At 37.7% G+C, this 23,040-nt stretch overlaps 2 protein-coding genes across 3 annotated transcripts in view; one reads left to right on the forward strand and one right to left on the reverse strand.

Moving 5' to 3' along the window:
- LOC306989074 (neurotrypsin) overlaps positions 1–23,040 on the reverse strand; it is a 39,029-nt gene that overhangs the window by 8,330 nt on the left and 7,659 nt on the right. Inside the window, exons 2-10 of one of the 2 annotated variants that reach the window (XM_079594395.1) lie at positions 21,668–21,726; positions 21,490–21,532; positions 11,717–11,959; positions 10,199–10,337; positions 8,819–8,997; positions 6,760–6,907; positions 5,208–5,386; positions 4,663–4,804; positions 4,120–4,331 (exon numbers count right to left, since the gene is read on the reverse strand). In XM_079594395.1, coding sequence (XP_079450521.1) covers positions 4,120–4,331; positions 4,663–4,804; positions 5,208–5,386; positions 6,760–6,907; positions 8,819–8,997; positions 10,199–10,337; positions 11,717–11,959; positions 21,490–21,532; positions 21,668–21,685 — 1,303 coding nt within the window. In that variant the 5' untranslated portion in view covers positions 21,686–21,726. The remainder of the gene's footprint in view (positions 1–4,119; positions 4,332–4,662; positions 4,805–5,207; positions 5,387–6,759; positions 6,908–8,818; positions 8,998–10,198; positions 10,338–11,716; positions 11,960–21,489; positions 21,533–21,667; positions 21,727–23,040) is intronic. The other variant, XM_079594394.1, reaches the window with a different exon arrangement.
- On the forward strand, positions 926–3,510 carry LOC306989079 (cannabinoid receptor 2). The gene is made up of 2 exons (XM_079594407.1): positions 926–1,002; positions 1,079–3,510. Exon 2 carries the CDS (start codon positions 1,106–1,108, stop codon positions 2,039–2,041), a length of 936 nt encoding a protein of 311 aa, XP_079450533.1. The 5' UTR covers positions 926–1,002; positions 1,079–1,105; the 3' UTR covers positions 2,042–3,510.

The following is a 23,040-nucleotide window of genomic DNA, read 5'->3' on the forward strand; positions in this document are numbered from 1 at the left end:
AATTGTTAGCAGAGTACACAGACAACACACGAAATACTGTTTCACAACGACCAGTCTCTCTGACTGGCACACTTTAACAATGCGCTGCTGGTGTTTCTGACGATTTTTAACCAGTCACGTCAATGTTTGATCCCTGAGTTGCATTCAAGCTATTTTAAGGAAAAAAACAATTAAATGTGTCATTTTGGTAATCAAAGATAAATGATTGACTACAGGGGGACTTTAAGCAATTCATAGTGTCCTCCTCATGACATCTAAATGGGCCTTAATTACTTTCTTAATATACAATCATCGTCTTACTGTACTCAATTCATCAGTGCATATTACTACTGTATACAAAAAGCATCTTTCCTTTTCAGCTAACGTCTTTAACATCTCTTATTTTTCAACCCCTCCTTTCAATCTGTAATGTCTACTTTCACAACACTACTTTTGCACTTCATTGTGCTTATTAATATTTCACTCAAAAATGTCACATTACAAAAGTAAAATGGGTTGTGCATTTCATGTCAAAATCTTAAATAGTCAAACAAATAAAATAGATTGTTCAACAGACTGCACACACACACATGAATACAATTTCAGTGTCTGAAAATGTAAGCCTTCATATTGAAAACCACAATAACCACTACATACTGTAAGAAGCACCTTAACACGGATTTTAATCTATCTGTCTGTCTATCTATATATATATATATCTGTCTGTCGGTCTGTCTATCTTTCTATCTATCTATCTATCTATCTAAAACACATACTTTTAATAATAATAAATAATGATAATCATGGTAATAATAATAATAATAATTATTATTATTATTATTAATGTGTCTAGGCAGTTAAGAGATTAAATTTAGCAGATGCTTGGCCTTAATTTTCAAAACCACAAAGGAAATGGCTGTTTTTCTTTTTTTTCTTCCTTACTTCCTTTCTGTGTAACATGCTTATACTGGGTTAGAAGTGACAACAGAAGGAACACACACATTTTATAACGGACTCGTACAGGTGAGTAATACTACAAAATAACTACATTAGCAAATTGTGTAAATCTAAAATGATAATGAACACTGTTTTTCCACAGATTTATCTGCAAGCAATTTTGTCTAAAATGACAAACTCCACAAATGTCTACATGGTGCTAAGCAGCACAGAGAAGGTGGCCATTGGCGCGATCTGTCTCGTGATCGCACCCTTCAGCCTCCTGGTCAATGTGCTTGTTCTGGTTGTCGTAGCCAGCTCTGGGAACCTGAGGCGAAATCCGTCATACCAGTTTATGGGCAGCTTGGCACTAGCTGACACCATTGCCAGCTGCTGTTTCACCATCTCCTTTCTGGATTTCCACCTTTTAAAACAGGACGACTCTTTTCAGAGAACAAAGTATCTGTTTAGGCTGAGTGGCGTGACCATGGCGTTTACGGGCTCGGTTGGAAGTCTGCTTTTGATGGCAGTAGACCGCTATCACGCCATCTACAAGCCTATAACCTACAAGATACAGCTGACGCGTAAAAGAGCCTTGTTGGGAATTCTGACATTATGGGCCTTGGCTGCCCTCATTTCCCTCCTTCCTCTGATGGGCTGGAGCTGTCAGACTTCTCTACCGTGCTCCCAGTCCCATCTCTTTCCGTACGTGGATCGTAACTACCTGGCATTCTTTACCTGTCTCATGTTGGTGGTGCTCGTCCTCATACTGGTAGCCTACGCCCTGATAGTGTGGTGGGCCCACCAACATGAAGCCAACATGAACGCTGAACATCTAGGGCTAGCACACATGCGCATAGACATCCATTTGGCGAAGACTTTTAGCTGTATAATTCTGATTCTGTTGGTGTGCTGGCTGCCTGTCCTTTCCTTCATGATGACAGATGCAGTTACGACAGAGCTTTCAAAACCACAAAAAAGGGCATTTGCTTTCTGCAGTACTCTATGTCTGCTGAATTCAGGCATTAACCCATTGGTATACACCCTGCGCTGCCGCGAGCTACGTGCAGCACTTAAATCATTAGTAAATGGTTTAATGAGAAAATGTTGTTGTTCACCATGTTAGTAACTAATAGCAGCTAGTAAAAAAACATTTAGCTAATAAACAGGAGTTACAGTATAGCTCCCCCTAGTGCATGTTTGGATTTAAATAGGCAAATGAGTCAATGATTGGATCATTATTGCAATGATTATTATGTTTCTAGCATGTTATATGTGTGGCAACAGTTCTTCTAACCCTGATTGATGGAGTGTGTAGTTTTTCATTTCTTGAACAACCATGTAAGAAGACAGAGAACACTGAAATTCATCTTACCATCCCGAGTCATTAAAACGTATTCAGATGCAGACGTCGTATTTGTAGTAAAGAGGATGATTCTCATCATCAAGCGTCTATTTTATCAGACCCGGTTTAGAGCAAGAGCATATAAGGAGGAATGGATTCAGTCAGTGTCTTCGAACATGTCTCAACGTGAGTGTCTTGTAAAAAGACCGAAGACCTTTGAACATCGAGTGAATTGTTAGGCTATATTCAATAATACTCTACGTTGGCAAGGGACATAGAAGGCGTTTTACTTCAATAATGGCATGCAGTGGATAGTGACCCTAAACTCAAGAAATGTTTTAAAAAGCCACCACGTGTTGTACACAGGAGACCACCTAACCTTCGTAATATTCTGGTCCGAGCTGATGTTACTCCTCCTTTACATTTTCTAAACAAGGTGCTTTGGTAACTATAGATGTGGTAATTGCCAACAATGTAATTTCACTGACAAAACACATTCAAACATCCTCAGACTGCAAAAATGTTTAGTATAAGAGGCACAATTTTGTGCAAATGGCTAATGTTATTTACATGTTGCGCTGCCCCTGCGGCCTTTGCTATGTGGGCAAAACTATTAGATCTTTAAAAACCCGCATTTCAGAACATCGTTGCGCTATCAGAAATTGAGATTTTAAAAGTGCGGTTGCTCAGCATTTTGCGACTTTTAGACATTCGGTCTCTCTACCTTACAAGAATAGAATTGGTGAAGTGTCCACGGCGCAGAGGCGGCATTAATAATTGACTTTTAAAACATGAAATCTTCTGTATTTACACACTAGATATTATGGCACCTATAGGAGGAATTTGATATGCATCCGTTTCTTTAAGATTTGCTCTTGACTTTGGTTTATGCAGGTATCACTATTTGAATTGATATTAATTTTGTATGTTAAATTTGACTTTCACATTTAGTATGCATTATCTTTGTATTTTTCCTTTGCCTTTCTTTGTTCTCTTGGGTGATATTGTTATAATTTAAGGGGGGGGGGGGGGGGGGCAGCATTTATTTAAAATTGAAATCTTTTAACATTATAAGTAACATTATAAATATTATTACTGACACTTCTGTTCAATTTAATGTGTCCTTGCTGAATTCAAGTATTATTTTTTTTGTAAAAAGTCTCCGTTATTTAAAAATAAAGTCACAATTATAGTACCATTTCATTTTTTTCCCTCTAAGGTGGAAACTCAAATGTTACATCAAAGGCGCTAACATTTAAAAAAATAAAAAAATAATAATAATAATAATATATATATATAAAGAGACATTGTATGACCTTTTAGATCCAATAAAATCATGAATTTTCTCATTCTGACAAACTTTGTCTTCTTTTATCACAGCAACACTGACGGAACATTCAACATTGTTCTAACATCAATCTTGTATTTCATACCTTATATTTCAAACCTTTTCAAACATACCCAAAATGTCACAGGCTGGGAGCAAAAAGAGCAGTGATGTTATATGATAATGGAGTTTAAATTGAAATGGTGTTTGTTTGGGGGAACAAAAAAAACATGTTTGTCTAATATTACACAGTCAAATGTCAAAGGTAGTGTTGCGGTCGCCAAGTGCTACACAATACTTTATTGAAATTCAAATGGAAGTTTTTATCAATAAAAGCGAGCGCTTGGTAGACTACAATGGCCGCGTTTATTCCTGCTCTCTGTCAACAAATGACATTTAAAACCCCTGTGAATTTCAGAAGGGGTCAAAACGGCGCAGACAGAGAAGTCTATCAGCAAAACATATCTGTACCTCACACAAAGCCCTACTCATGCACACTGAAGCGCATTTTAGTATATTCAAGATAACTTACCAGTACTTTCTGGAGCCAGCGGGACCTCATTGTTTTCTACCCTGTGGCAGCGTATTCCAACATCTTCGCTATGAGAGCAATCGTGTCGACCCCACACACTATGTTTACACTCCAGCAAAGAGCTCTCACTCCCCTCACACTCCACATCGTCCAGCAGAATCAGCCCCGTTCCTTCTCCAAACGCGCCAGACGGGGCGGCCTCCGCACCGCCCCTACATGGACATACACACTCATGATAAATCCCCAATAGCCACTTGAAAATCTCCCACAAAATTCTTTAAGTATGCATATAGAACATATAGAGAATGTGGACACCCACATTGGACACTCACTATTGTTGAGTAGGACACTTCTAAGAGAATTTTAAATTACTAATCCCCTACAGCCATTTGCTAAACAAATCCCCTAAGTTAAGAAGTTAGTGATAATATAATAATAGTCATAATAAGGGTTTTCCTAACTTTAGGGATTTGTTGAGCACTGAAGGTTTGTGTGTATATTCTACTGTATATTCACAGCGACTGGAGAATTAAAGAATAGCACCTGAATCCCAGCTGTCTGCAGACCACCTGCGCATGCTGCTCCGTCCAGCTGTCATCGCACACTGTGCCCCAGTCCCCGGAGTGATATACTTCCAGACGACCTTCCCATGGGTTATCACCGTCTACCAGTCTCACCACGCCATCTGAATACATATATTTAAAAAAAAACACTATAAATACACACACATTTCCTCTCTGGACAGTTTCTGTATGGCCAATGGAAAGTGACAAAGCACAGTCAACTGAAGAGAAGGGGAATTGTTTCATCCTAATAGGGTTTCTTTTGTTTGTTGTGCATTATCCCATTTACACGGCTACTTACCAGATAAATAAATAAGTAGACATTAAATATTGACTTGAAATTATTTTTTAATGCGAGAAGAGAGAAACCATAGAGTGATACAACATATATAAAACTAGCACAGCTACGTAAACAAATGACAGGGTCAATTGTAGAAAATATTGCGGTTGACCAATCAGCATCAGGTATTCCTGTAAGTAGGGCTGTACGTGTGTGTATGTGTGTGTCTATGTAAAGGACGAGACCTGAATAGGGGTTGCATGACACCCCAGCATCTTCCATATGGTCACAGTTGTGTTGTTCCCATCCGCTGTGACGGCACTCGTCCAGAGAGAGCTCATTGCCTGTGCACTGCACTGCGTCCAGTTGGATCGGCCCACTTCCCTGCCCGAAATGAGCCCATGACCAGGCTTTGGGGATGCCCCTAGACACACACAAAGTCATATAAATGGTCAAAAAAGAAGTAGACTTCACAAGGTTGAGTCAATCTCAATATATTTAAATGGTAAAAGTAATTAGTTTAAAAATATTCAAGTTCCTCTTAACAAAATAAATAAATAAAAGCACTTTACAGAGTGAGAGATACAATGTGTGTGTATTTGGGGTTGATTAAGAGGCCATGATGGACAGAGGCTGAGGGCAAAGATGTTTTTTCCAAGAAACGCCATGGGGATTTTTACTGACCACAGACAGTCAGGACCTCAATTTAACTTCTTATTAGAAGGATGGTGCCTTTTTGCTGAACACTATCCACATTAATATACTGGACCGACACAGAGCTCAGGGTGAGGACCCTCTGCTGGCCTCACTAACACCTCCTCACCAGCAGCGTTAGCTGGTCTCTCATCCAGGTGCTGACCAGACTCAACCCCGCTTCGTTTCAGTGGGAAACCAAGAGGCCCTGAGAAGCACTAAGTACAGCATTTTAGACATTTAAAATGCTTCTTACTACACATTCAGTTTGAAAGCTTACACATTTTTTTGTTGTAACTATAACTGACAAATTCATCATTCCATTGCTTTAATGCTGCAGTAACTGAAGTCGTGCGTATCATCTCTGCAGCAGCGGTGCGAGTCTGTGCTCATGTGCCATCTCACCGTCTTTATTCTCTACAACTGCTACAGAGAGCAAATAATACAACCGCGCAAAATAAATAATTCAATCTTCCTCTCATCGAGATAAGAGCACACAGGGATGAAAATACCTCACAAGAGCTCCTAAGATTTGTGTTGTGAAAAAAGAACAGTGCTACTGGTTCTTTAAAGAGGCCATATGATGCCCTTTTACTGTCTTGATTTTGTTTTTGGGAATACTAGAATAGGTTTTAATGCTTGAATGCTCAAAAAAACACAATATATTTTTCATTGTTGCAGCACCTCTCTTCCCAGTCTGTCAGTAACGTCCTGTTTAGTTGCTTTCTCTGAGCTCTGATTGGTCTGCAGGAACAGTGTGTTGTGAATGGTCAACCGCTTTGAGCGGAAATGTCACGCCTCTTACCATAACAGCAAGTTTCAGCTTCTCAGGTGTAAACACTAACAATGGCATCAGTTTTACTTGATCAGTTTCAGGGTGGACAAAACAGCGTCTCATAGCAACATAACACCAAGGAAAGTTGAAAACGTAAAAAAGCATAATAGGTCACCTTTAAAACCTTACTTTTTTTTTTTTTTGCAAAAGGCTGTTAGCAAAGGTAGGAGTTGCAAGCATGATGTATTACTCTGAAACCATCCACTGTATATTCATGACAGGGGTGTGTACGGTAAGCATTTGATGTATTAGCTGTACATTGGACTCACCCCAGTCCAAGCTGCCTGCAGACCACCTCAGCATCCATGTCATCCCACTGATCATCACAAATGGTCCCCCAGCGCCCATCATGGAAGACCTCAACTCGTCCCTCAAAGTCCTCCTCCCCACCAACCAGCCGCAGTGGCGGTCCATTACCTGAGCGAGCAAACCAGGAATCATGACCCGAAGCCACAAACACATCAATAAATGTAGTGACACTCAGAATGCTCTGCATGCAATACTTGCATACAATACATCTCTCTCTCTCTCTCTCTCTCTCTCTCTCTCTCTCTCTCTCTCTCTCTCTCTCTCAGGGTGCATTAAACAGATCAAAAGTGAGAGTAAAGACATTTAGTTTAGTTACAAAAGATTTCTATTACAAATAAATACTGTTCTTTTAAATGTCTATTTATCAAAGAATCCTTAAAAATATGTTTCTAGAGCAGCAATGATTTCTGAAGGATCGTGTGACACTAAAAACTAATGCTAGTAATGCTGAAATTCAGCTTTGAGATCACAGGAATTAATTATATTTTAAAATATATTAAAATAGAAAACAGTCACTTTAAATTGTAATAATAATAATCGTTTTACTGTATTTTTGATCAAATAAATGCAACCTTGGTAAGAATCAGACTTTTTTTTTTAAACATAAAAAATTTACTGAACCATTTACATTTGCGTATTGTTGGGTTTCTATGCAGTTTCACTTTTGTATCATAATAATTCTGTACAATAAACAACTGGTAATGTGTTTAAAAATTTAAAATCTGGGTCCTGAAGCAAAGCCAGAATCATTACAACTACAATTAGATATATGCGCAGTCATAAATATTTTATATATAATAATAATAATAATAATTCATATCCGGAATGCATTATATGCACCCATTCAAGAGCTAAAAAACATCTTTTGCTGCCCTGGTAACCCAGCAGCGCACATCTGTCCGTGTGTCCTCAGACTGTGTCTTCAATAAAGCTCTCAGCAGGCAATCATGAGTTCAGACGCCATTGATTTGCTTTCCAACCTATTTTCTCGTTTTTTACCCGCTTTGTTCCTTTCTACAAAAGAAAGTATAGCTCTTTTGATTCCACCAAAGAAAGTATAAACCCCCACTGAAATGTTTCATTAAAATTTCTAATTTCAGCTGGCGCCAATTTAGTAAGTCAATATGAACGGACAAAGAAGCTGGAATAACGGCAATTCAAAGATAACATAATCGTCTTCATGATGTTCAATCACACACCCTGTGGTTTTTGTCTTAAAAATCATTTTAGATCAGAGATACTCAAATGATGTTGCTCCAGGGCAGCTTTTAGAAAATGCAAGGTGATCAGTGAATAAATAGTCATTTTCATTTGGTTTTACATTAAAAATGTACATTAACCGACAATTACAGCAATGTCTCAGACCAACCTCATATTTATATCACAATATTAAACAAAAATCAGTGATTCAGTGTTGTTTTAGGGCAAAATCTGAAGAATAGTATTTAATGTGGTTAAATTGGAAGAATAGCTGAGAATATTTCTTATTGGAAGCTGAAAGCATAATAAAAGTCCAAATATTTAACAAGTGAACATGTCAGGGGAATTTCATCAATCAGAGATGATAGTATTTGGATATGCAAATTTTTTGTGTCAAGCTAATTAAAAAAAGTTGAGCAAAAACTCTTGTGAATAAATCTGCCACTCAATGTAATTTAATTAGACAGTCTGCACTGCACAGCAAGCAAAAAGGTGAAGTACGACACAACACGGAAAAAAAAGGATGCTCGCATTATAAGCACTTGCCGACCGCTTTGTTGATTATAATAGGAGCAATCTTCTTTGTCGTATGCAGTGATACACTTACCGCGCAAACATGGAAAATGAATTCAATCATCAAACTGAATTCTCAAAACCAGACTTTGAGTAACCCTGATGATCTTTGTATCCTATTTAAACACTTTTTCAGTTTGATGGCAGCTGTAAGGTTTCGCGAGGGCATCGAGATGCAGGAGTGTTTACAGCACTTGTCACTTAAAAGGTAATTACTAGCTTCACTCCCACAGAAAGCACACTGACCTTCAGGTTGTGCGCACAGCACTCCGGCCTCGTTCCCATGGTTACAGTCACTAGTAACAAACTTCCTGCTCCGGCACTCCAGCAGGGATTTCTCATCACCACGGCAGCCAAGGCGGGCGTAGTGAAAAAGCCCGGAGCCGGGGCCAAAATATGAGTGCTGGAGAGCTGTGCCAATCTCACTACAACAAACGAAAAGAATTATGAAGAAAGAAGCACCAAGTTATTTCCTCCACTGTTCAGTGGCATAAGGTTTTAAACCCACTCATTTTATAAAGGCTAAATCAAAAATAGATATTGTAAATATGAAGACACATATACATTTTAATTTATCATTTAAATATGCAAATGAGTAACCATACTTTCAACACACTGAGAAGCACAGGCAAAAGGGCTAACATTTATTAAATTATTTACATGACTAATTAATCAAATTAATAGCAAATAATCACATATTTCAACATTTGCTGAGAAAAAAAACGAATTAGTTATTATAAACAAAAACGTATGATTCAAAGACATTACCTTACTGTGGCAGTCAATGCATCATTTTCACATTATCTTTAATTAATTGTACTAAATTAATGGGCTATATGTAAGAATGTATCGCTTTTTGTATTGCCATTTCCAATGTGTGAACTGCTTGTAACAAAACTTAAAAAAAATTGAGACCTTCTAGGGTGTCTATGAAAGCCTGTTGACTGATTTTTTATGTGAAGGACTCGTGTCGTGAGGTTTTCGGCGGGAAAATCCAAAGGATGTGACGTTTGTGTGCGCTCTCATTCCATGACACGTGAAATTAATGCCTATACAATGTTCAGGAGGATACTGCCGAAACAGCGATTCTGTGCTGTAATGTCAATGTGTCATGCAAAGAAAAGGGAATCATTCAAAATGTAGTCTCACATCGCCAGATCTATACCGTCTATAGTCTCAAACATAGCCTACTTTATATTCAAACTATCATAACAGTGTCATTTTAATGAACTCTGTCGTGATGTTGGTGAATTGCAGAGATTGTGCAAACATATCCACATCGCTTTGTTCAGATGCTTTCTTCTCGCCACTATCATTTTTGTTGTATGTTTATTTTGTTACATTCATCTAAATGATGCACCTGGATGTTCGTTAACAGCATATCGCTGCAAAGGTATTTCCAACTTCTTTTTACTGCTAAGGAAAGAACGAAAAAGAGATTCGCCATGAGTATATCAGGGCATTGAATCATGTCCAGTCTCTTGTGTATCACGCGTGGATGAGAGCGAGCACAAGTAATATTTCGCTGGCTGCAGTTCACTTAACGGCCACCGGTGTCGCTAACAACAAGGGTTTCTGAATTATACTTATAGTTAAACTGACAGCCCTAATTAGAAGTAAACATACCTCAGTCCAAGCTGTCGGCAAACCACACTGGCATCACGGTCTGTCCAATGCGTGTCACAAATTGACCCCCACTGGCCGTTCAGGTAGACCTCTAGTCGGCCACTCTTTGAGGACGAACCTCCCGCTAACCTGACCGCTCCTGAACAGGTAAGATATATATACACATATATTATAAATAATAATAAAAATAATTGTAGGAAGTAATAGAAAGATTCTGAACGAAATCTATGGAAAGTATTGATATGAATTTGTTAGGGTTAGGTGTTCTGGGACTGGGTGGTTCTGGGGAATTGTCTGAAATGTACCACATCCAATTCTGTAAATCTGTATATAAACCTATTTACACCCAGTATTATCATTCCTAGCTGTTTTCTAGAATTTAATAAGAATTAACAGTGAGTTATAAAATCTTACTGAAAAGCGATCAAGGCCATTTTATTCTTTACAGGGAGGATAACAAAAATGTCAAGGTTTTGATTATTTTTTTTCTTTATAAAACTGCTCAAAATACCATTGTTCATTCTGAATTTACATACAAATGTATCTTTTATAGAACTGAATTTGGACATGGAAATTAACAGGCTTCTTTAGGGAGACATACTGTAGTAGTGCGAATAGTTTATTCAGATCCCTCAGCATGAACTCCTAAAATCAGAGGCAAAATCTAAAAAAGGATTTTGTTCTTATCAATGTGTTCATGCCTCTAATCCCAGCCCTAAACCTTCAGTATATGTGATTGCTTGATAACAGGAACAGAATGTTGATCCAGGAACACATCGTACTTGGAAAACTCACAGCCACCATGTGTCTCCACTGCACACAGAACGCAATGTTTTTTTTATAAAGAATGTTTACCATATATAATTTTCCTGAGATTCATACTGAGATAGAATATTCTTCTTAAGAATGTCAACCACTGATTTCTAAATATACAGTCGCTGCAAAACACAACAGTCTTCCAAGAGACACCAAAAGGGAAGAAAGACGTATTCAAAGAGGTAGCAAAAACATATTTATCAGCTGATTAAAATGTACTAACATCAAAGGCTGACGTCCCACTAGCTGATTTTCAGTCATAACCATGTTTCTCTCCACAGGGGAACTTTAACAGCCCCAGAGACTAAACTCCCTGATGAGTAAATGGATCTGACCCAAACTTTTTCTTTAGCAGACTCGAAGCCACATATCTCAAACATTGATTGCGTTTTTCTGCTAAAATAAAACAGCGGGAGTAAAAAAAAAAAAATCTCATTAAAGCTGTGCATGAATATTCCTGTGCATGAATTCATGGGGTAAAATAACCGTGAATTTCTGCTTTCAAATTGATTTTCCAAAACACATTACTGCAATCTATGGCAGTAAATCATATTTACAGTAATCAGTGAAGAAGAGGGTGAGATTTTAGAAAAAGCAAAAATGGGTTGTTTCGATTTTGGCTAGTGGGACACCTCCTTAAGAAATATTTTAAACTCACTAGTTAAACATAGCAGATCATTAGTTGTAAACACTAGGGCTCACCTTGGTGGCAGTCGCAGTAGGCCCAACCAATGGCCCCTGAGCTCTGTCTGAAAAAGCACCATGGGTTAGACTCACGGTCAGGATTTCGACAAAAATTGTGCTCTCCCAGACCCCTGCCCGGATACTGCTGCACGTAATCTGGGAATTCAGTCCACTTCAGACAAGGTGAACCTGAGTCGGTCTGAGAAACGGTGCCATTGTAATAGCCCAGCTCAGTGAAGCCCTCGGAGCAGGACAGAGGAACTGGGGGGGGGAAAGAAGAAGAAAAAAAAGGATTTTACAATGTACATAAATCCGATTTAGTTTTCAAATCCCATCTTTAAGGCTGACTGTTCGCACTGGCATTTTTCAAAGTGATGAAATCTAATCCGTTTGTTCAGACAGTAGTCAATATCCTGTGTATCTACTGTACATAATATGAGCATGATACCAAGAGTATTTCTCCTTCAACACTAGAGAGCAGCTCCCGGTGTTGAAGGAAAGAACATTTTAAATGTAGTCTCTGCTTATGTCCATCATAAGGACATCTTGCTGTGATGCTTAACAGATAAGTTACATATTTTAGGAATATTTATATGGATAAAATATGAATAATATAATTTAATTAATATGAAATATACAATATTATTATTATTATGTATTATTAATAGATATAAATTAAATATGGATCATACATGTTTCACACATATTTTGTGAGCAAAATTAGCATCTTTGGACATTATTGAACTTTTAATGAAAAAAAAAATTGACTTGACATTCTGAAAAAAAAGAACATATTCCACAATATATATATATATTAAAATGAGATTTAAAATCCTATAACTTTGCATTTCATTTGTATTTTTCTGTTTAGACCACAAAAGTATCCAAAGTAACAACAGGAGATATGTACATTACACCTTGCACTCAGTTATTGAAAAGAAGCACAAAGTATATTATGCATTTATATTAGAAGTCACACATTAATAGGCTACACATATCTTTTTTTACAAACAGAATCAAAATGATTTAATGGCAGCTAATTGGCAGCATGGCACAGAATGCATTGACAGAGCATACCTTGTGTTTAAAGCTGAAATTAGGTATTAAAATGGACTTTATTGAAGTAATCAAGTTTTGACAAATATGGGCTCAAAAATAAGACAAATATTAGTCAATCCAAAATAAAAAATATATATAATTAAAAAAATACTTCTACTTAATATAATTAAATGAATACAGTGATTTATTTTGGAACTGCTTCAAGTTTAGTTCCAAGAGTGCTCACTATCTAGCAAAATCCCCTTTTTGTCATTAGAGTCCAAAATAATAATCCCCTTTTGTATAAATTGCCAATGTAGAGCTCTGCAGATGTGGCCTTTCAATATGGCTTTCCTGCCAACATCTTATATCTAACAGCGGCCCTTTTGTTTATCTCTCCGGAACACCCACCTTGGCCTCCAAGCCATGAGCACTGAATCCTCAGCCCCGGGGCTGGAGATTGAAAAGAGGGAGAAGTTGGACATGTGGATCCCTCATACAGCCTCCTTTCCCAGAATAAAGGACGAGGGATTAGACAAGCCTGTGCTCTAAGCAGGTGCTGAGAAGCCAAGATGAACAGCCAATAAAGCGGCAGGGAGCAGAACTCTCACTGACCTGCCCTACTTGAGCCTCACCAGCAAGAGCTACACCACCCGTACTGGATTTAAAGGCACAATTATTGCAAACTTGCACCTCGTGTTAAGGAAAACAGGTGGTTGTGGTTTCTTAGGCCTAGTTTCAAGGCTACACATATCAATGTCATTGTTACATATGTAACTGCATATACACTATCTCAAATTCTTTAAGATCAGACGGTTATTTTCTATAACAAAGATCGTTTCAAAGCAGTATTTGATTGACAGATGAGTAGGAGGTTCGATGATGTCACCCGGTATGCATCAGTATGGATTAGAGTTTACACTACAAATGTCAAATGCATTTTCGACAAAAAACACACACCATATGCCATCTAAATGTGATATTTAATCGAGCTGCCATACCATTTTTGACAAAGTATAAGCAACCACAGCAATGCAGAAGTCAATGAACCTGAAATTATCACAAGGCTTTATTCATGGATAGACATCTGCCATGTCTAACAATTATAGTCACTTACAATACGTCCCAGCAGGTATGAACTGACACGCTTCCAGTGACAAGTGATTAGTCCGTCCAAATTGAAAGAAACATTTCTGCGGGATGTGACACAATCACAGCCAAACTGAGTGTATTCGATGTTTAATATAGATCAGGATTTTAAACCAATGAGATTTCACTGAGGGAGGGGCTAATCAATGCAACACAACAAAAACAAAAAGTGAATGGACAAAAATGCAACAACACAAAAAATATATATTTTTTTTATCAAGTTGTTTTTCTCAAAATGCATATTGTTCCAACGCAGCTTTACAAAGAACTGATTTGGAACAATATGTTATATAAGGGGAAAAAACAAAGAAAATAAGAAATGATTGGATAAATGACTGAAGTAAACAGAAGTCCTCACACGATTATGGCTGGAGCATAGCTAGCTGGATAGAAAATCATAGCTGGTCTTCTTCCAGAACTCAAACTTGATTACCTTAACACAATTTTGGTGTTGTAGTGCTGTGAAAATCAGGATCAAATTGCATTGCGCGCAGAACAACATCACACACCCTGTGAATGGCTAGATAATCTGCAGGAAAGATTATTAGACTTTCGAACAGTTTGAACACAACTTTACTGCGCTAAAGGGCTTGAGTGTTCGAGTTTGGTGCTGTGCTGATGAAGACACAAATGCGTCTCTCGCTGGATGACTGAACACATGGTGGGGAGGAGAGCAGAACTATGGGAAGAACTCATGGAGAGTTTAGATGCTGAGGTCCATATGGACTGTGAAATGCTGCAGGCTTTGCACAAAAAAAGCCTCCGAGAGGTTTCAGCAGAATGTCCATGTTTGTATGCCGTTTTTGAGGAACTTTGTTGTGAGTTGGACCCAAAGACAGTCAGAGAGGATTATGGGAAGTGAAAGATCACAGCCTCTCCATCCTTCTGTCAACCCACAATTCCTTAAGTCCCAGAATCCAGCACTCCATGACTCAGCAGAATTTCATTCCCAGCCTGTCACTAAAGCTCTGTAGATATGAAGGGTCCTCCACCTTCCATTTGCCTTTGAAAACACATCACTGGCAGTGGGAAGAACAGGCTGTTAATCACAGTCACGACTGGCACGTCTGCAGGCTTCTTTGTCTGCATACTCATGCGACTGCACTTTTCTGAGCCAGGCTGTATTCAAGTGATATCAGAAAAACATATATTACAGAGGAACTGTGTGTGTGTGTAAAGAGCAGCAGTAGATTAATGTCTCCATCTGCAAGCTCAGACAGACTCACTGCAATCAGGGCAGGGCTGAATTAGACATATTAAAACAGGATGACGGAGAGCGCTCTCAGAAAGAGTTGTGCCAACCTCAGGGAAATCGTTGACTGGGTTTCTGCTTAATTGGATGCATAAAGATGTGTGGGCAGGAAACGCCATAATGCCGTCGATAAAGTGTCTGGAACCAACTGAAAATTATTTAATCCGTAGAGAGTGACAGAATAAAAAAGCTTTTGATTGCTTTTTACATTCATTTTCATCTTAATTAGTATTTTGTCTTGTTTTACGATAAAGTATCTAAACATCCTAGAAACAAGATTAATTTACTTGAGAAGAAAAATTGTGTCAGATAATAAGACTCGCTTTAAGAGAATATTTCCTTGATTAAGGTTTTCTTACACCATTGGCAAGTAACTATCTTGTTTTAAGCATAAATCTAATAAAGTGTTAAAGTGTGCTTTAAAAAAAAAAAAGTATACTGTTCAAAAACTTGGGGTCAGTACGATTTTTTTATATTTTTCAAGGCTGAACGTATTTGATCAAAAATACAGTAAAAACAGTAATATTGTGAAATAATGTAACCCCATTACCATTGTCTATTTAATATATTTTATTAATATACTTTTATTAAGTGTAATGTATTCCATCATTACTCCAGTCTTCAGTGTCACATGATCCTTCAGAAATAATTCTAATATGCTGATTTGCTGCTCAAGAAATATTTCTTATTATTATCAATGTTGCTGCTTAATATTTTTGAGAAGAATGGACAGCAGTTCAAAAGAACAGCATTTATTTTAACTAGAAATCTTTTATAACATAATAAATGTCTTTACTGCTCAATTTAATGCCCCCTTGCTGAATAAAAGTATTAATTTCTTTAAAAAAAAAAAATGTACTGACTCTTTAGTACTTTTTAATGGTTGTGAATATGAGGAATATGAGTCCAGTCGGAACAGAATATCATAGAAGCTTGGTGTGGACTGTTTGACTTAGTGTTCTTAGTCCACTACTTCATAACCACCCAGAACATCTTAGCAACTGTAGGAACAACTTGCAAATGTTGTAAATAGAATTTAGACCATGAATGTAATATATAAAAGTCATTACTCATTATTCACTGATTATCTTCACCTTGCAACTCTTGAAATCACGTGTCGCTTATAGTGCAGTTTTGATGTCATGACATTAAAGGATAACTCTTGCCAAAATTGAACCTAGGCTATTTTTGTTAATCTATCCGAGTCAAACATTCGTGTAAAAGCATATTAGAATGGGAACTCCACTTTTAAGGCACTACAATGAGAGCATCAAAATGTTTAGCAATCGCTATTTTTAAAAGACTAAGGAGTGTCGACACAACATGAAACTGAGCTTGAAGTATCACCAGGGGCTCTACATTAACTCGAGCATCGACAACTTTGTTTGTGTACACAATGTTTGCTAAAAAGAAAGGTTTTGTACGACTCACTTTATCAGTTAGTGTTTCCGGTGGCTGGAATTTTGTCAGTCAAAAGTAGTCGACCTCCGAATGCAACGTAACATGAGGACAGTAAAGATGGGAAAGCTCCTAAAGCTTGTTTCCATATAAATTCTAAGTGTCTAAGTTATCATGCTTTTTATTGGAATTACAAGTTCATGACATTTCCTCATATGGAGTCGGAGATCGACTACTTTTGACTGACAAAATGCCGGCGGACGGAAACACAGTAAGTTGTTGAAAATCTTTATTTTTAGTAAACTCTGTGCACACAAACAATGTTCTCAATGCTCGAGTTCATGTGTAGAGCCCCTGGTGATACTTCAAGCACAGTTTCATGTTGTGTCAAGCCTCCTTAGTGTTTTTAAAAATAGCGATTTTGATGCTCTCATTGTAATGCCCCTAGCACTCCCATTCAAAAGGCATTTTGACCGAAAATGAAAATACGGTCAAACTCAAAAGTGGAGTTTCCATTCTAATTATGCTTTTATACAAATGTTTGACTCGGGTAGATTAACAAAAAGAGTCTAGGTTCGATTTTGGCGAGAGTTATCCTTTAAGAAACATTAAATAATCATTGAAATTTGATGTAACCGACATCCCTCCTGCACAATGCAAAATGGTGCATTTATTATGCTTTTTGAAATTTTACAGCCCCTGGTCATGATAAACTGACATTTTATGGAAATCTCTGTCAAAAACAAGTGTTTAACACAACTGGAATGACAAAGGTTAAGTAAATAATGATAGAATTTTCATTCTTGGTAAACTATCCCTTTAAGACTGATACATTAGGCTGACATTTAGATCATTTTATAACAAAGAACAGAGGAGATAGACATCGTCTGCGTGATGGAATAGCACATTTCGTGCTAAAAAGAAGCAGAGAGATATTTAACATGAATGACAGGGAAGGTCAGGAAATAAAAGAGTATAAAACAGAGGCGTCTGGGCATCAGGACCAGCACCAGGAGCCGGCCATGCTTATTCAGCACAGGCTCAGACATTACGATCCCATTCCATTACGGTGCAAGAAAAAAAGGCTGATCTCCAGGTGTTAATAACTCCTACGACATGAAGGTCGGGGGAGGGGACGCCACGGGAAAATATCGAGCATGTAGGATGCATGCTCTACCACGGATCTGATAAACTAACACATCCCGCTCATTGAAAACAAGCCATTCTTTGAAATATCAACTCTAAATCATCTTATACTGACGTTCTTCTCCATTCTAAACCAAACACACGAGGATCTGACACATAAGGTGGGGGATGAAACATCAAAGCCGTTTGAGAAAGCAAAGACTGGCACAGAAGCACAGAAGAGAGAGAGAAGCTGAGAGAGTCTTTTCTGTGATGTTTTGAAGTTGTATTCCAAAAAGATTTATTTAAAAAAATACCTTATGAGTCAACTATCAAAACTGGAGGACATAAGTGATTCAATCAAAGCTTGGGCAATACAAACAGAGCCAACCAACATGTATAGAATTAAAAAAATTGGCACAACAAAGCAAATCTACAGACAATCAAATCGGAACAAAGATAAAAAATCTTAGATATAATAGATCTTTTATAAGACAATATGCAGTTAACATTGAGTGCAAAAAATAAGCTAAACAATCATTGAACGTAATAAGAAAAAACCCCAAAAGAAGACAAATAAATAATGCAGAGCATTGTATTAGAGCTCTTTGGCTGGAATTCATTCACCTTCAGCCACTGACACCCTCTGTGCCGCTCTAAGCTAATGGAAGCACACTGGCAGAACGAATGGCAGCAGAAATCAAGTCATTTACGCAAAGCATCCGTATGGCGTACTTGGACACACACGCTCTCAGCTCTGCGCCATAGGAGAGCTCATTCTCCATCCCCAAATAATCCATTTCCCCACCACAATGAATATTTGATACGGTTCACATAACGTGCTTTGGCGTGTTAAGCGAATGTGGGAGCAGATGCATGGTGGGGCACCAATGGGTGACAGGAAGCAACATAAGAACATCAGGGCAGGCACATTAACATTGGCTTTTTTTTTCTTTTTTGCAAAATAAACCAGAAATTAGTTCTCCTATTGTCACTGTTTCACGTATTAAGCTTCAGTGCAAGACAATCGACAAAGACTTTGCATGCAATCTTTGCACATTGTTTCAAAGGATATAACTCATATCAAAATAAAAAAGGTCCACTGTGGCATGCTACCTAGATCTATAGGAAACAATCTAACCATGCAAATTTCAAGGGTACTATAAAATCATAAGCTGACCCATTTTTTTTTTTTTTTTTTTTTTAAAGGATGCTTTGGGCACAGTTTATGTTTTCAATGAGAAGAGAAAACCAAATCGCTCAATCTAAGCCCTTTCCGTTCCCGGCACCATAAAGCCGTCTGATTGGCTGATCCGGGGAAGGCTGTTTATCTGTCTTGATGCAGTGACATCAAAGCACTGACAGTCATTAGCACTTCAGGATTGGTACTGGGGAATTTCACGCTGTCAAAGTATATGAGAGCGAGATGAGGGAGAAAATCTGACACAGCTCAGAAAGATGGGACACCATCACAGGGTGAATGCCCTTATTAAACAGCCACACTGGCGGTATCCAGCGACCAGCGCACAGTGATGTGGTGTAAATGTCACATTTTGGAGCTCTGGAGGAATTGATGAATTATTTATATAACACAACCCATCACAAATCCATCTTCATCGGCTCATTACTGCCACAGCCAGAACTAAGAGAATGAGAGAATGAGATATAGTGGAATGTAGCTCTAAACAAGCATTTGTTTTTAATTTTTCATACATCTCGGTATGAAACATGAAAGTGAGCCAGTGTCTTCTTTATAGACCATGAAATGAAAATTGCGCTTTTAGTACTTTTAGTACTTTGAAGCCATCTACAGTAGTGTACTCTTAAAAGATAATAAAAGTAACCGTTAGCAGATACTCACATTTAGAATTTCCTTATTTGCTGGGAAAATCAACTAAAAAGATTGTTGACTCATCTTGCAAAACTGTACAGGTATGTATACAGATTTTTGTCCAATCAAATGCTGTTAGGAAATCTCTCTCCTTAATGCTACTGTACCTGAATCAACTAACACAAGGATCAAATCATGTATATGGCATAAATGAACCCTAGATGTTTACAAAAAGGAAGCAATCTCTTCAATATATATATATATATATATATATATATATATATATATATATATATATATTATCACTTTATATGATGAACAGATTGAATTTATGCTTTTATTCACATATAAACAATCATCAACTCCCACATCAGTTGTGGTAAACAGAAGCTCAAGCATGTTTGAGAAGACGTTTAAGAACCAATGAGGTTCATTCTCGTTACGCAGCACGTTTGAGCTTCAGCAAGAACCAATGAGGTTCATTCTCGTTACACAGCACGTTTGAGCTTCAGCAAGAACCAATGAGGTTCCTTCTCGTTACGCAGCACGTTTGAGCTTCAGCCAGAACCAATGAGGTTCATTCTCGTTACGCAGCACGTTTGAGCTTCAGCAAGAACCAATGAGGTTCCTTCTCGTTACGCAGCACGTTTGAGCTTCAGCAAGAACCAATGAGGTTCCTTCTCGTTACGCAGCACGTTTGAGCTTCAGCAAGAACCAATGAGGTTCCTTCTCGTTACGCAGCACGTTTGAGCTTCAGCAAGAACCAATGAGGTTCCTTCTCGTTACGCAGCACGTTTGAGCTTCAGCCAGAACCAATGAGGTTCCTTCTCGTTACGCAGCACGTTTGAGCTTCAGCAAGAACCAATGAGGTTCCTTCTCGTTACGCAGCACGTTTGAGCTTCAGCAAGAACCAATGAGGTTCCTTCTCGTTACGCAGCACGTTTGAGCTTCAGCAAGAACCAATGAGGTTCCTTCTCGTTACGCAGCACGTTTGAGCTTCAGCAAGAACCAATGAGGTTCCTTCTCGTTACGCAGCACGTTTGAGCTTCAGCAAGAGGTTCGTTCTCGCGCATCAGGCAGGTTCGGTTGAGCTTCTGTCTTATGTTTGCTGATCAATGTTTATATGTGAATAAAAGCCTACATTCAATCTGTTCATCATATAAAACAATTGAGTCTCTTCAGAAAATTTGGAATAAACAGCTCATGGATTAGTTTTAAGATCTCTTTATGAACTTTTTGAAACGTCAAAGTTGCGTAGCTGCCAATGATGGAACAGAAAGCTCTCAGATTTCATCAAAAAGATCTTCATACAAATGTCTTACGGGTTCGGAACGACCAACACGATCTCATGAAAGTGCGTATCTATACCACGAAAGTTATTTCTCGTACCATTTATACACCAAAAATGTTTTTTTGCGTGCATATGCTACGCACTGAAAACCCTTGGGTCTCTGATTTCATGACAAATGATATCACAAATAAACTATATGGTACTGCATGTTGATAAAGTGCAGCAATATTTGCACACCACATTCTCAAATACACTTAAATTGAATTATTATCAGTCACTAATAACAATTTTGAGCAAAATGCACAGTTATTATATACACAGTTACTACTATACATAAACTCATGATGCTTTATGATCTAGGTTTATTCAATTTAATTTAGCATTTATGCAAATCAAATTGTCTGTCGCATACAATCGTATGCTTTGGCAAATGTTTTCATTTAATTCAGAAAAAAAAAGTTTAGAACTCTTATTTTAGCACAGTGCTGATGAATATGCAGATCTTTAATGTGGCCTCACATTAGGACTGGTTAGTATTTACACTACACATACAGTTGGGTCAAATGCATTTTTGACCACCACTGAATGTGGTTGAGTGATCATCAAAGCTTTTGGACTCCCTTTACATGTATTGGATCTTCCGAAATCAATGTTAATAGTGTAAATGGGGTCTAAAACAGAGAGGACACATATCGGCTCACACTCACCTGTATTCTGCACTGCATTCAGGTAGCTGTCATCACCATTCACCTGCAGAGAGGGAAAAGGAAACTGAGTTCAAATGCAGAAAGATGACAGAATTATGAATTGAATTGATTTGTTCAGTACACTAAAGTGTCTGTTTTTCTAGAAAAGTGAAGTTTTATCTTCTTAGACGTGACACACATTTGAACAGCGGTGCATTCTGTTTCTGCCTGGCTCAGAGGAAGCGGTGAGAGTCACTCCTGACAAGGAACGAAGATAATATCTGTTAATATTTTAACTGACATTTTATTTCTGCGTTTTCTCATTCTGCACTGCGACTGAAGAGCAATTAGGAGATGAGTTATCATCTTAATCTTTAAAGGTAACTGCTGTCTTACGATGGAAGAGAGGACTGGGTAAATGGGAATAAAATGGCTTTTCCACACTGTATATAAGTGGTTTTAATTCGAAAATAATAAATGCATGTTTTTCACTAAACACAAAACTGATATTTAATAATGTTCATTTATATTTGTATAAAATAGTGATAAACAGCAACATGTACACTTCCTTTAAATTATTTTATCATTTGAAAAAAATCCCACCATACAGTGCAAATTATGCATTTTTTTTAATGGATGGTTCTCAACAGGATTTTTACTGGATTCATGGAAATGAATCGAACATACCGACTCAAGCTAATACAAATCAGAAATGCTATTAAAACATCTAAATGCTCTCATATTCATGAGTCATGAGACAAAGAAGAATCATAAAACTATAGTCTGATGATACACTCTTTAAAACCTAATAGTTAAATAAAATGCACATTAAAATCTCCACAATATTATTTTAACATTATTGTGAATATATGGTGAATGCTTAATTGCCTAGCCCTATTTTCTACTAACAGTTCCACAAAGACTTTAGATGACTCTGCAAACAATGCTTTAATTGTCCTGATATACATCAACTCCTCAGTATTCAGTTGAACACCAAGCTACTAACACAGTGATCAAATCTGGCACTGGGTTTTCAAACCATTTAGCTCAAATTTGGGCAGCTGTCAAGGTTGAGTACACCCTAGAAATCTGAGGATTGCTGATAGAGCATCATTGTGGCAGCAAGAAGGAACTAAAGCTGCTTCTGTGACTTGAAATGCAATGAGAGATTTCAGTGAAGCAGGAAAACAGCTATAAAGCGTTGAGTTTTCCAGAACCAATTGGACTCTGTTCTCCCGACTGATTTCTCACTGAGGACCAGAAACCATGCAGCTTGTAATCCTAGATTTGACCTAGCATTCATCACTGACCCTTAAGAATATTTAAAGGAAACATTTATTTTATGTGTGCCAGTTCTTTAAAGATATATATAAAGGAATCGTTCACCTAAAAGTAACAATTCTGTCATCATTTACTCATCCTCATGTCTTTCAAAACTAGTATGATTTTCTTTTATCCGACTACACAAAAGGAGTTATTTATAGCAGAAAGTCCAAGCTGCCTTTTTTCCATACAACGACATGAATGATGGTCCAAGCAATAATTTCAATGCAAGATTTTCAGTGACTTAAA

Source organism: Phoxinus phoxinus, assembly GCF_949152265.1.
Source record: "Phoxinus phoxinus genome assembly, chromosome: 21".
Lineage (NCBI taxonomy): Eukaryota > Metazoa > Chordata > Actinopteri > Cypriniformes > Leuciscidae > Phoxinus > Phoxinus phoxinus.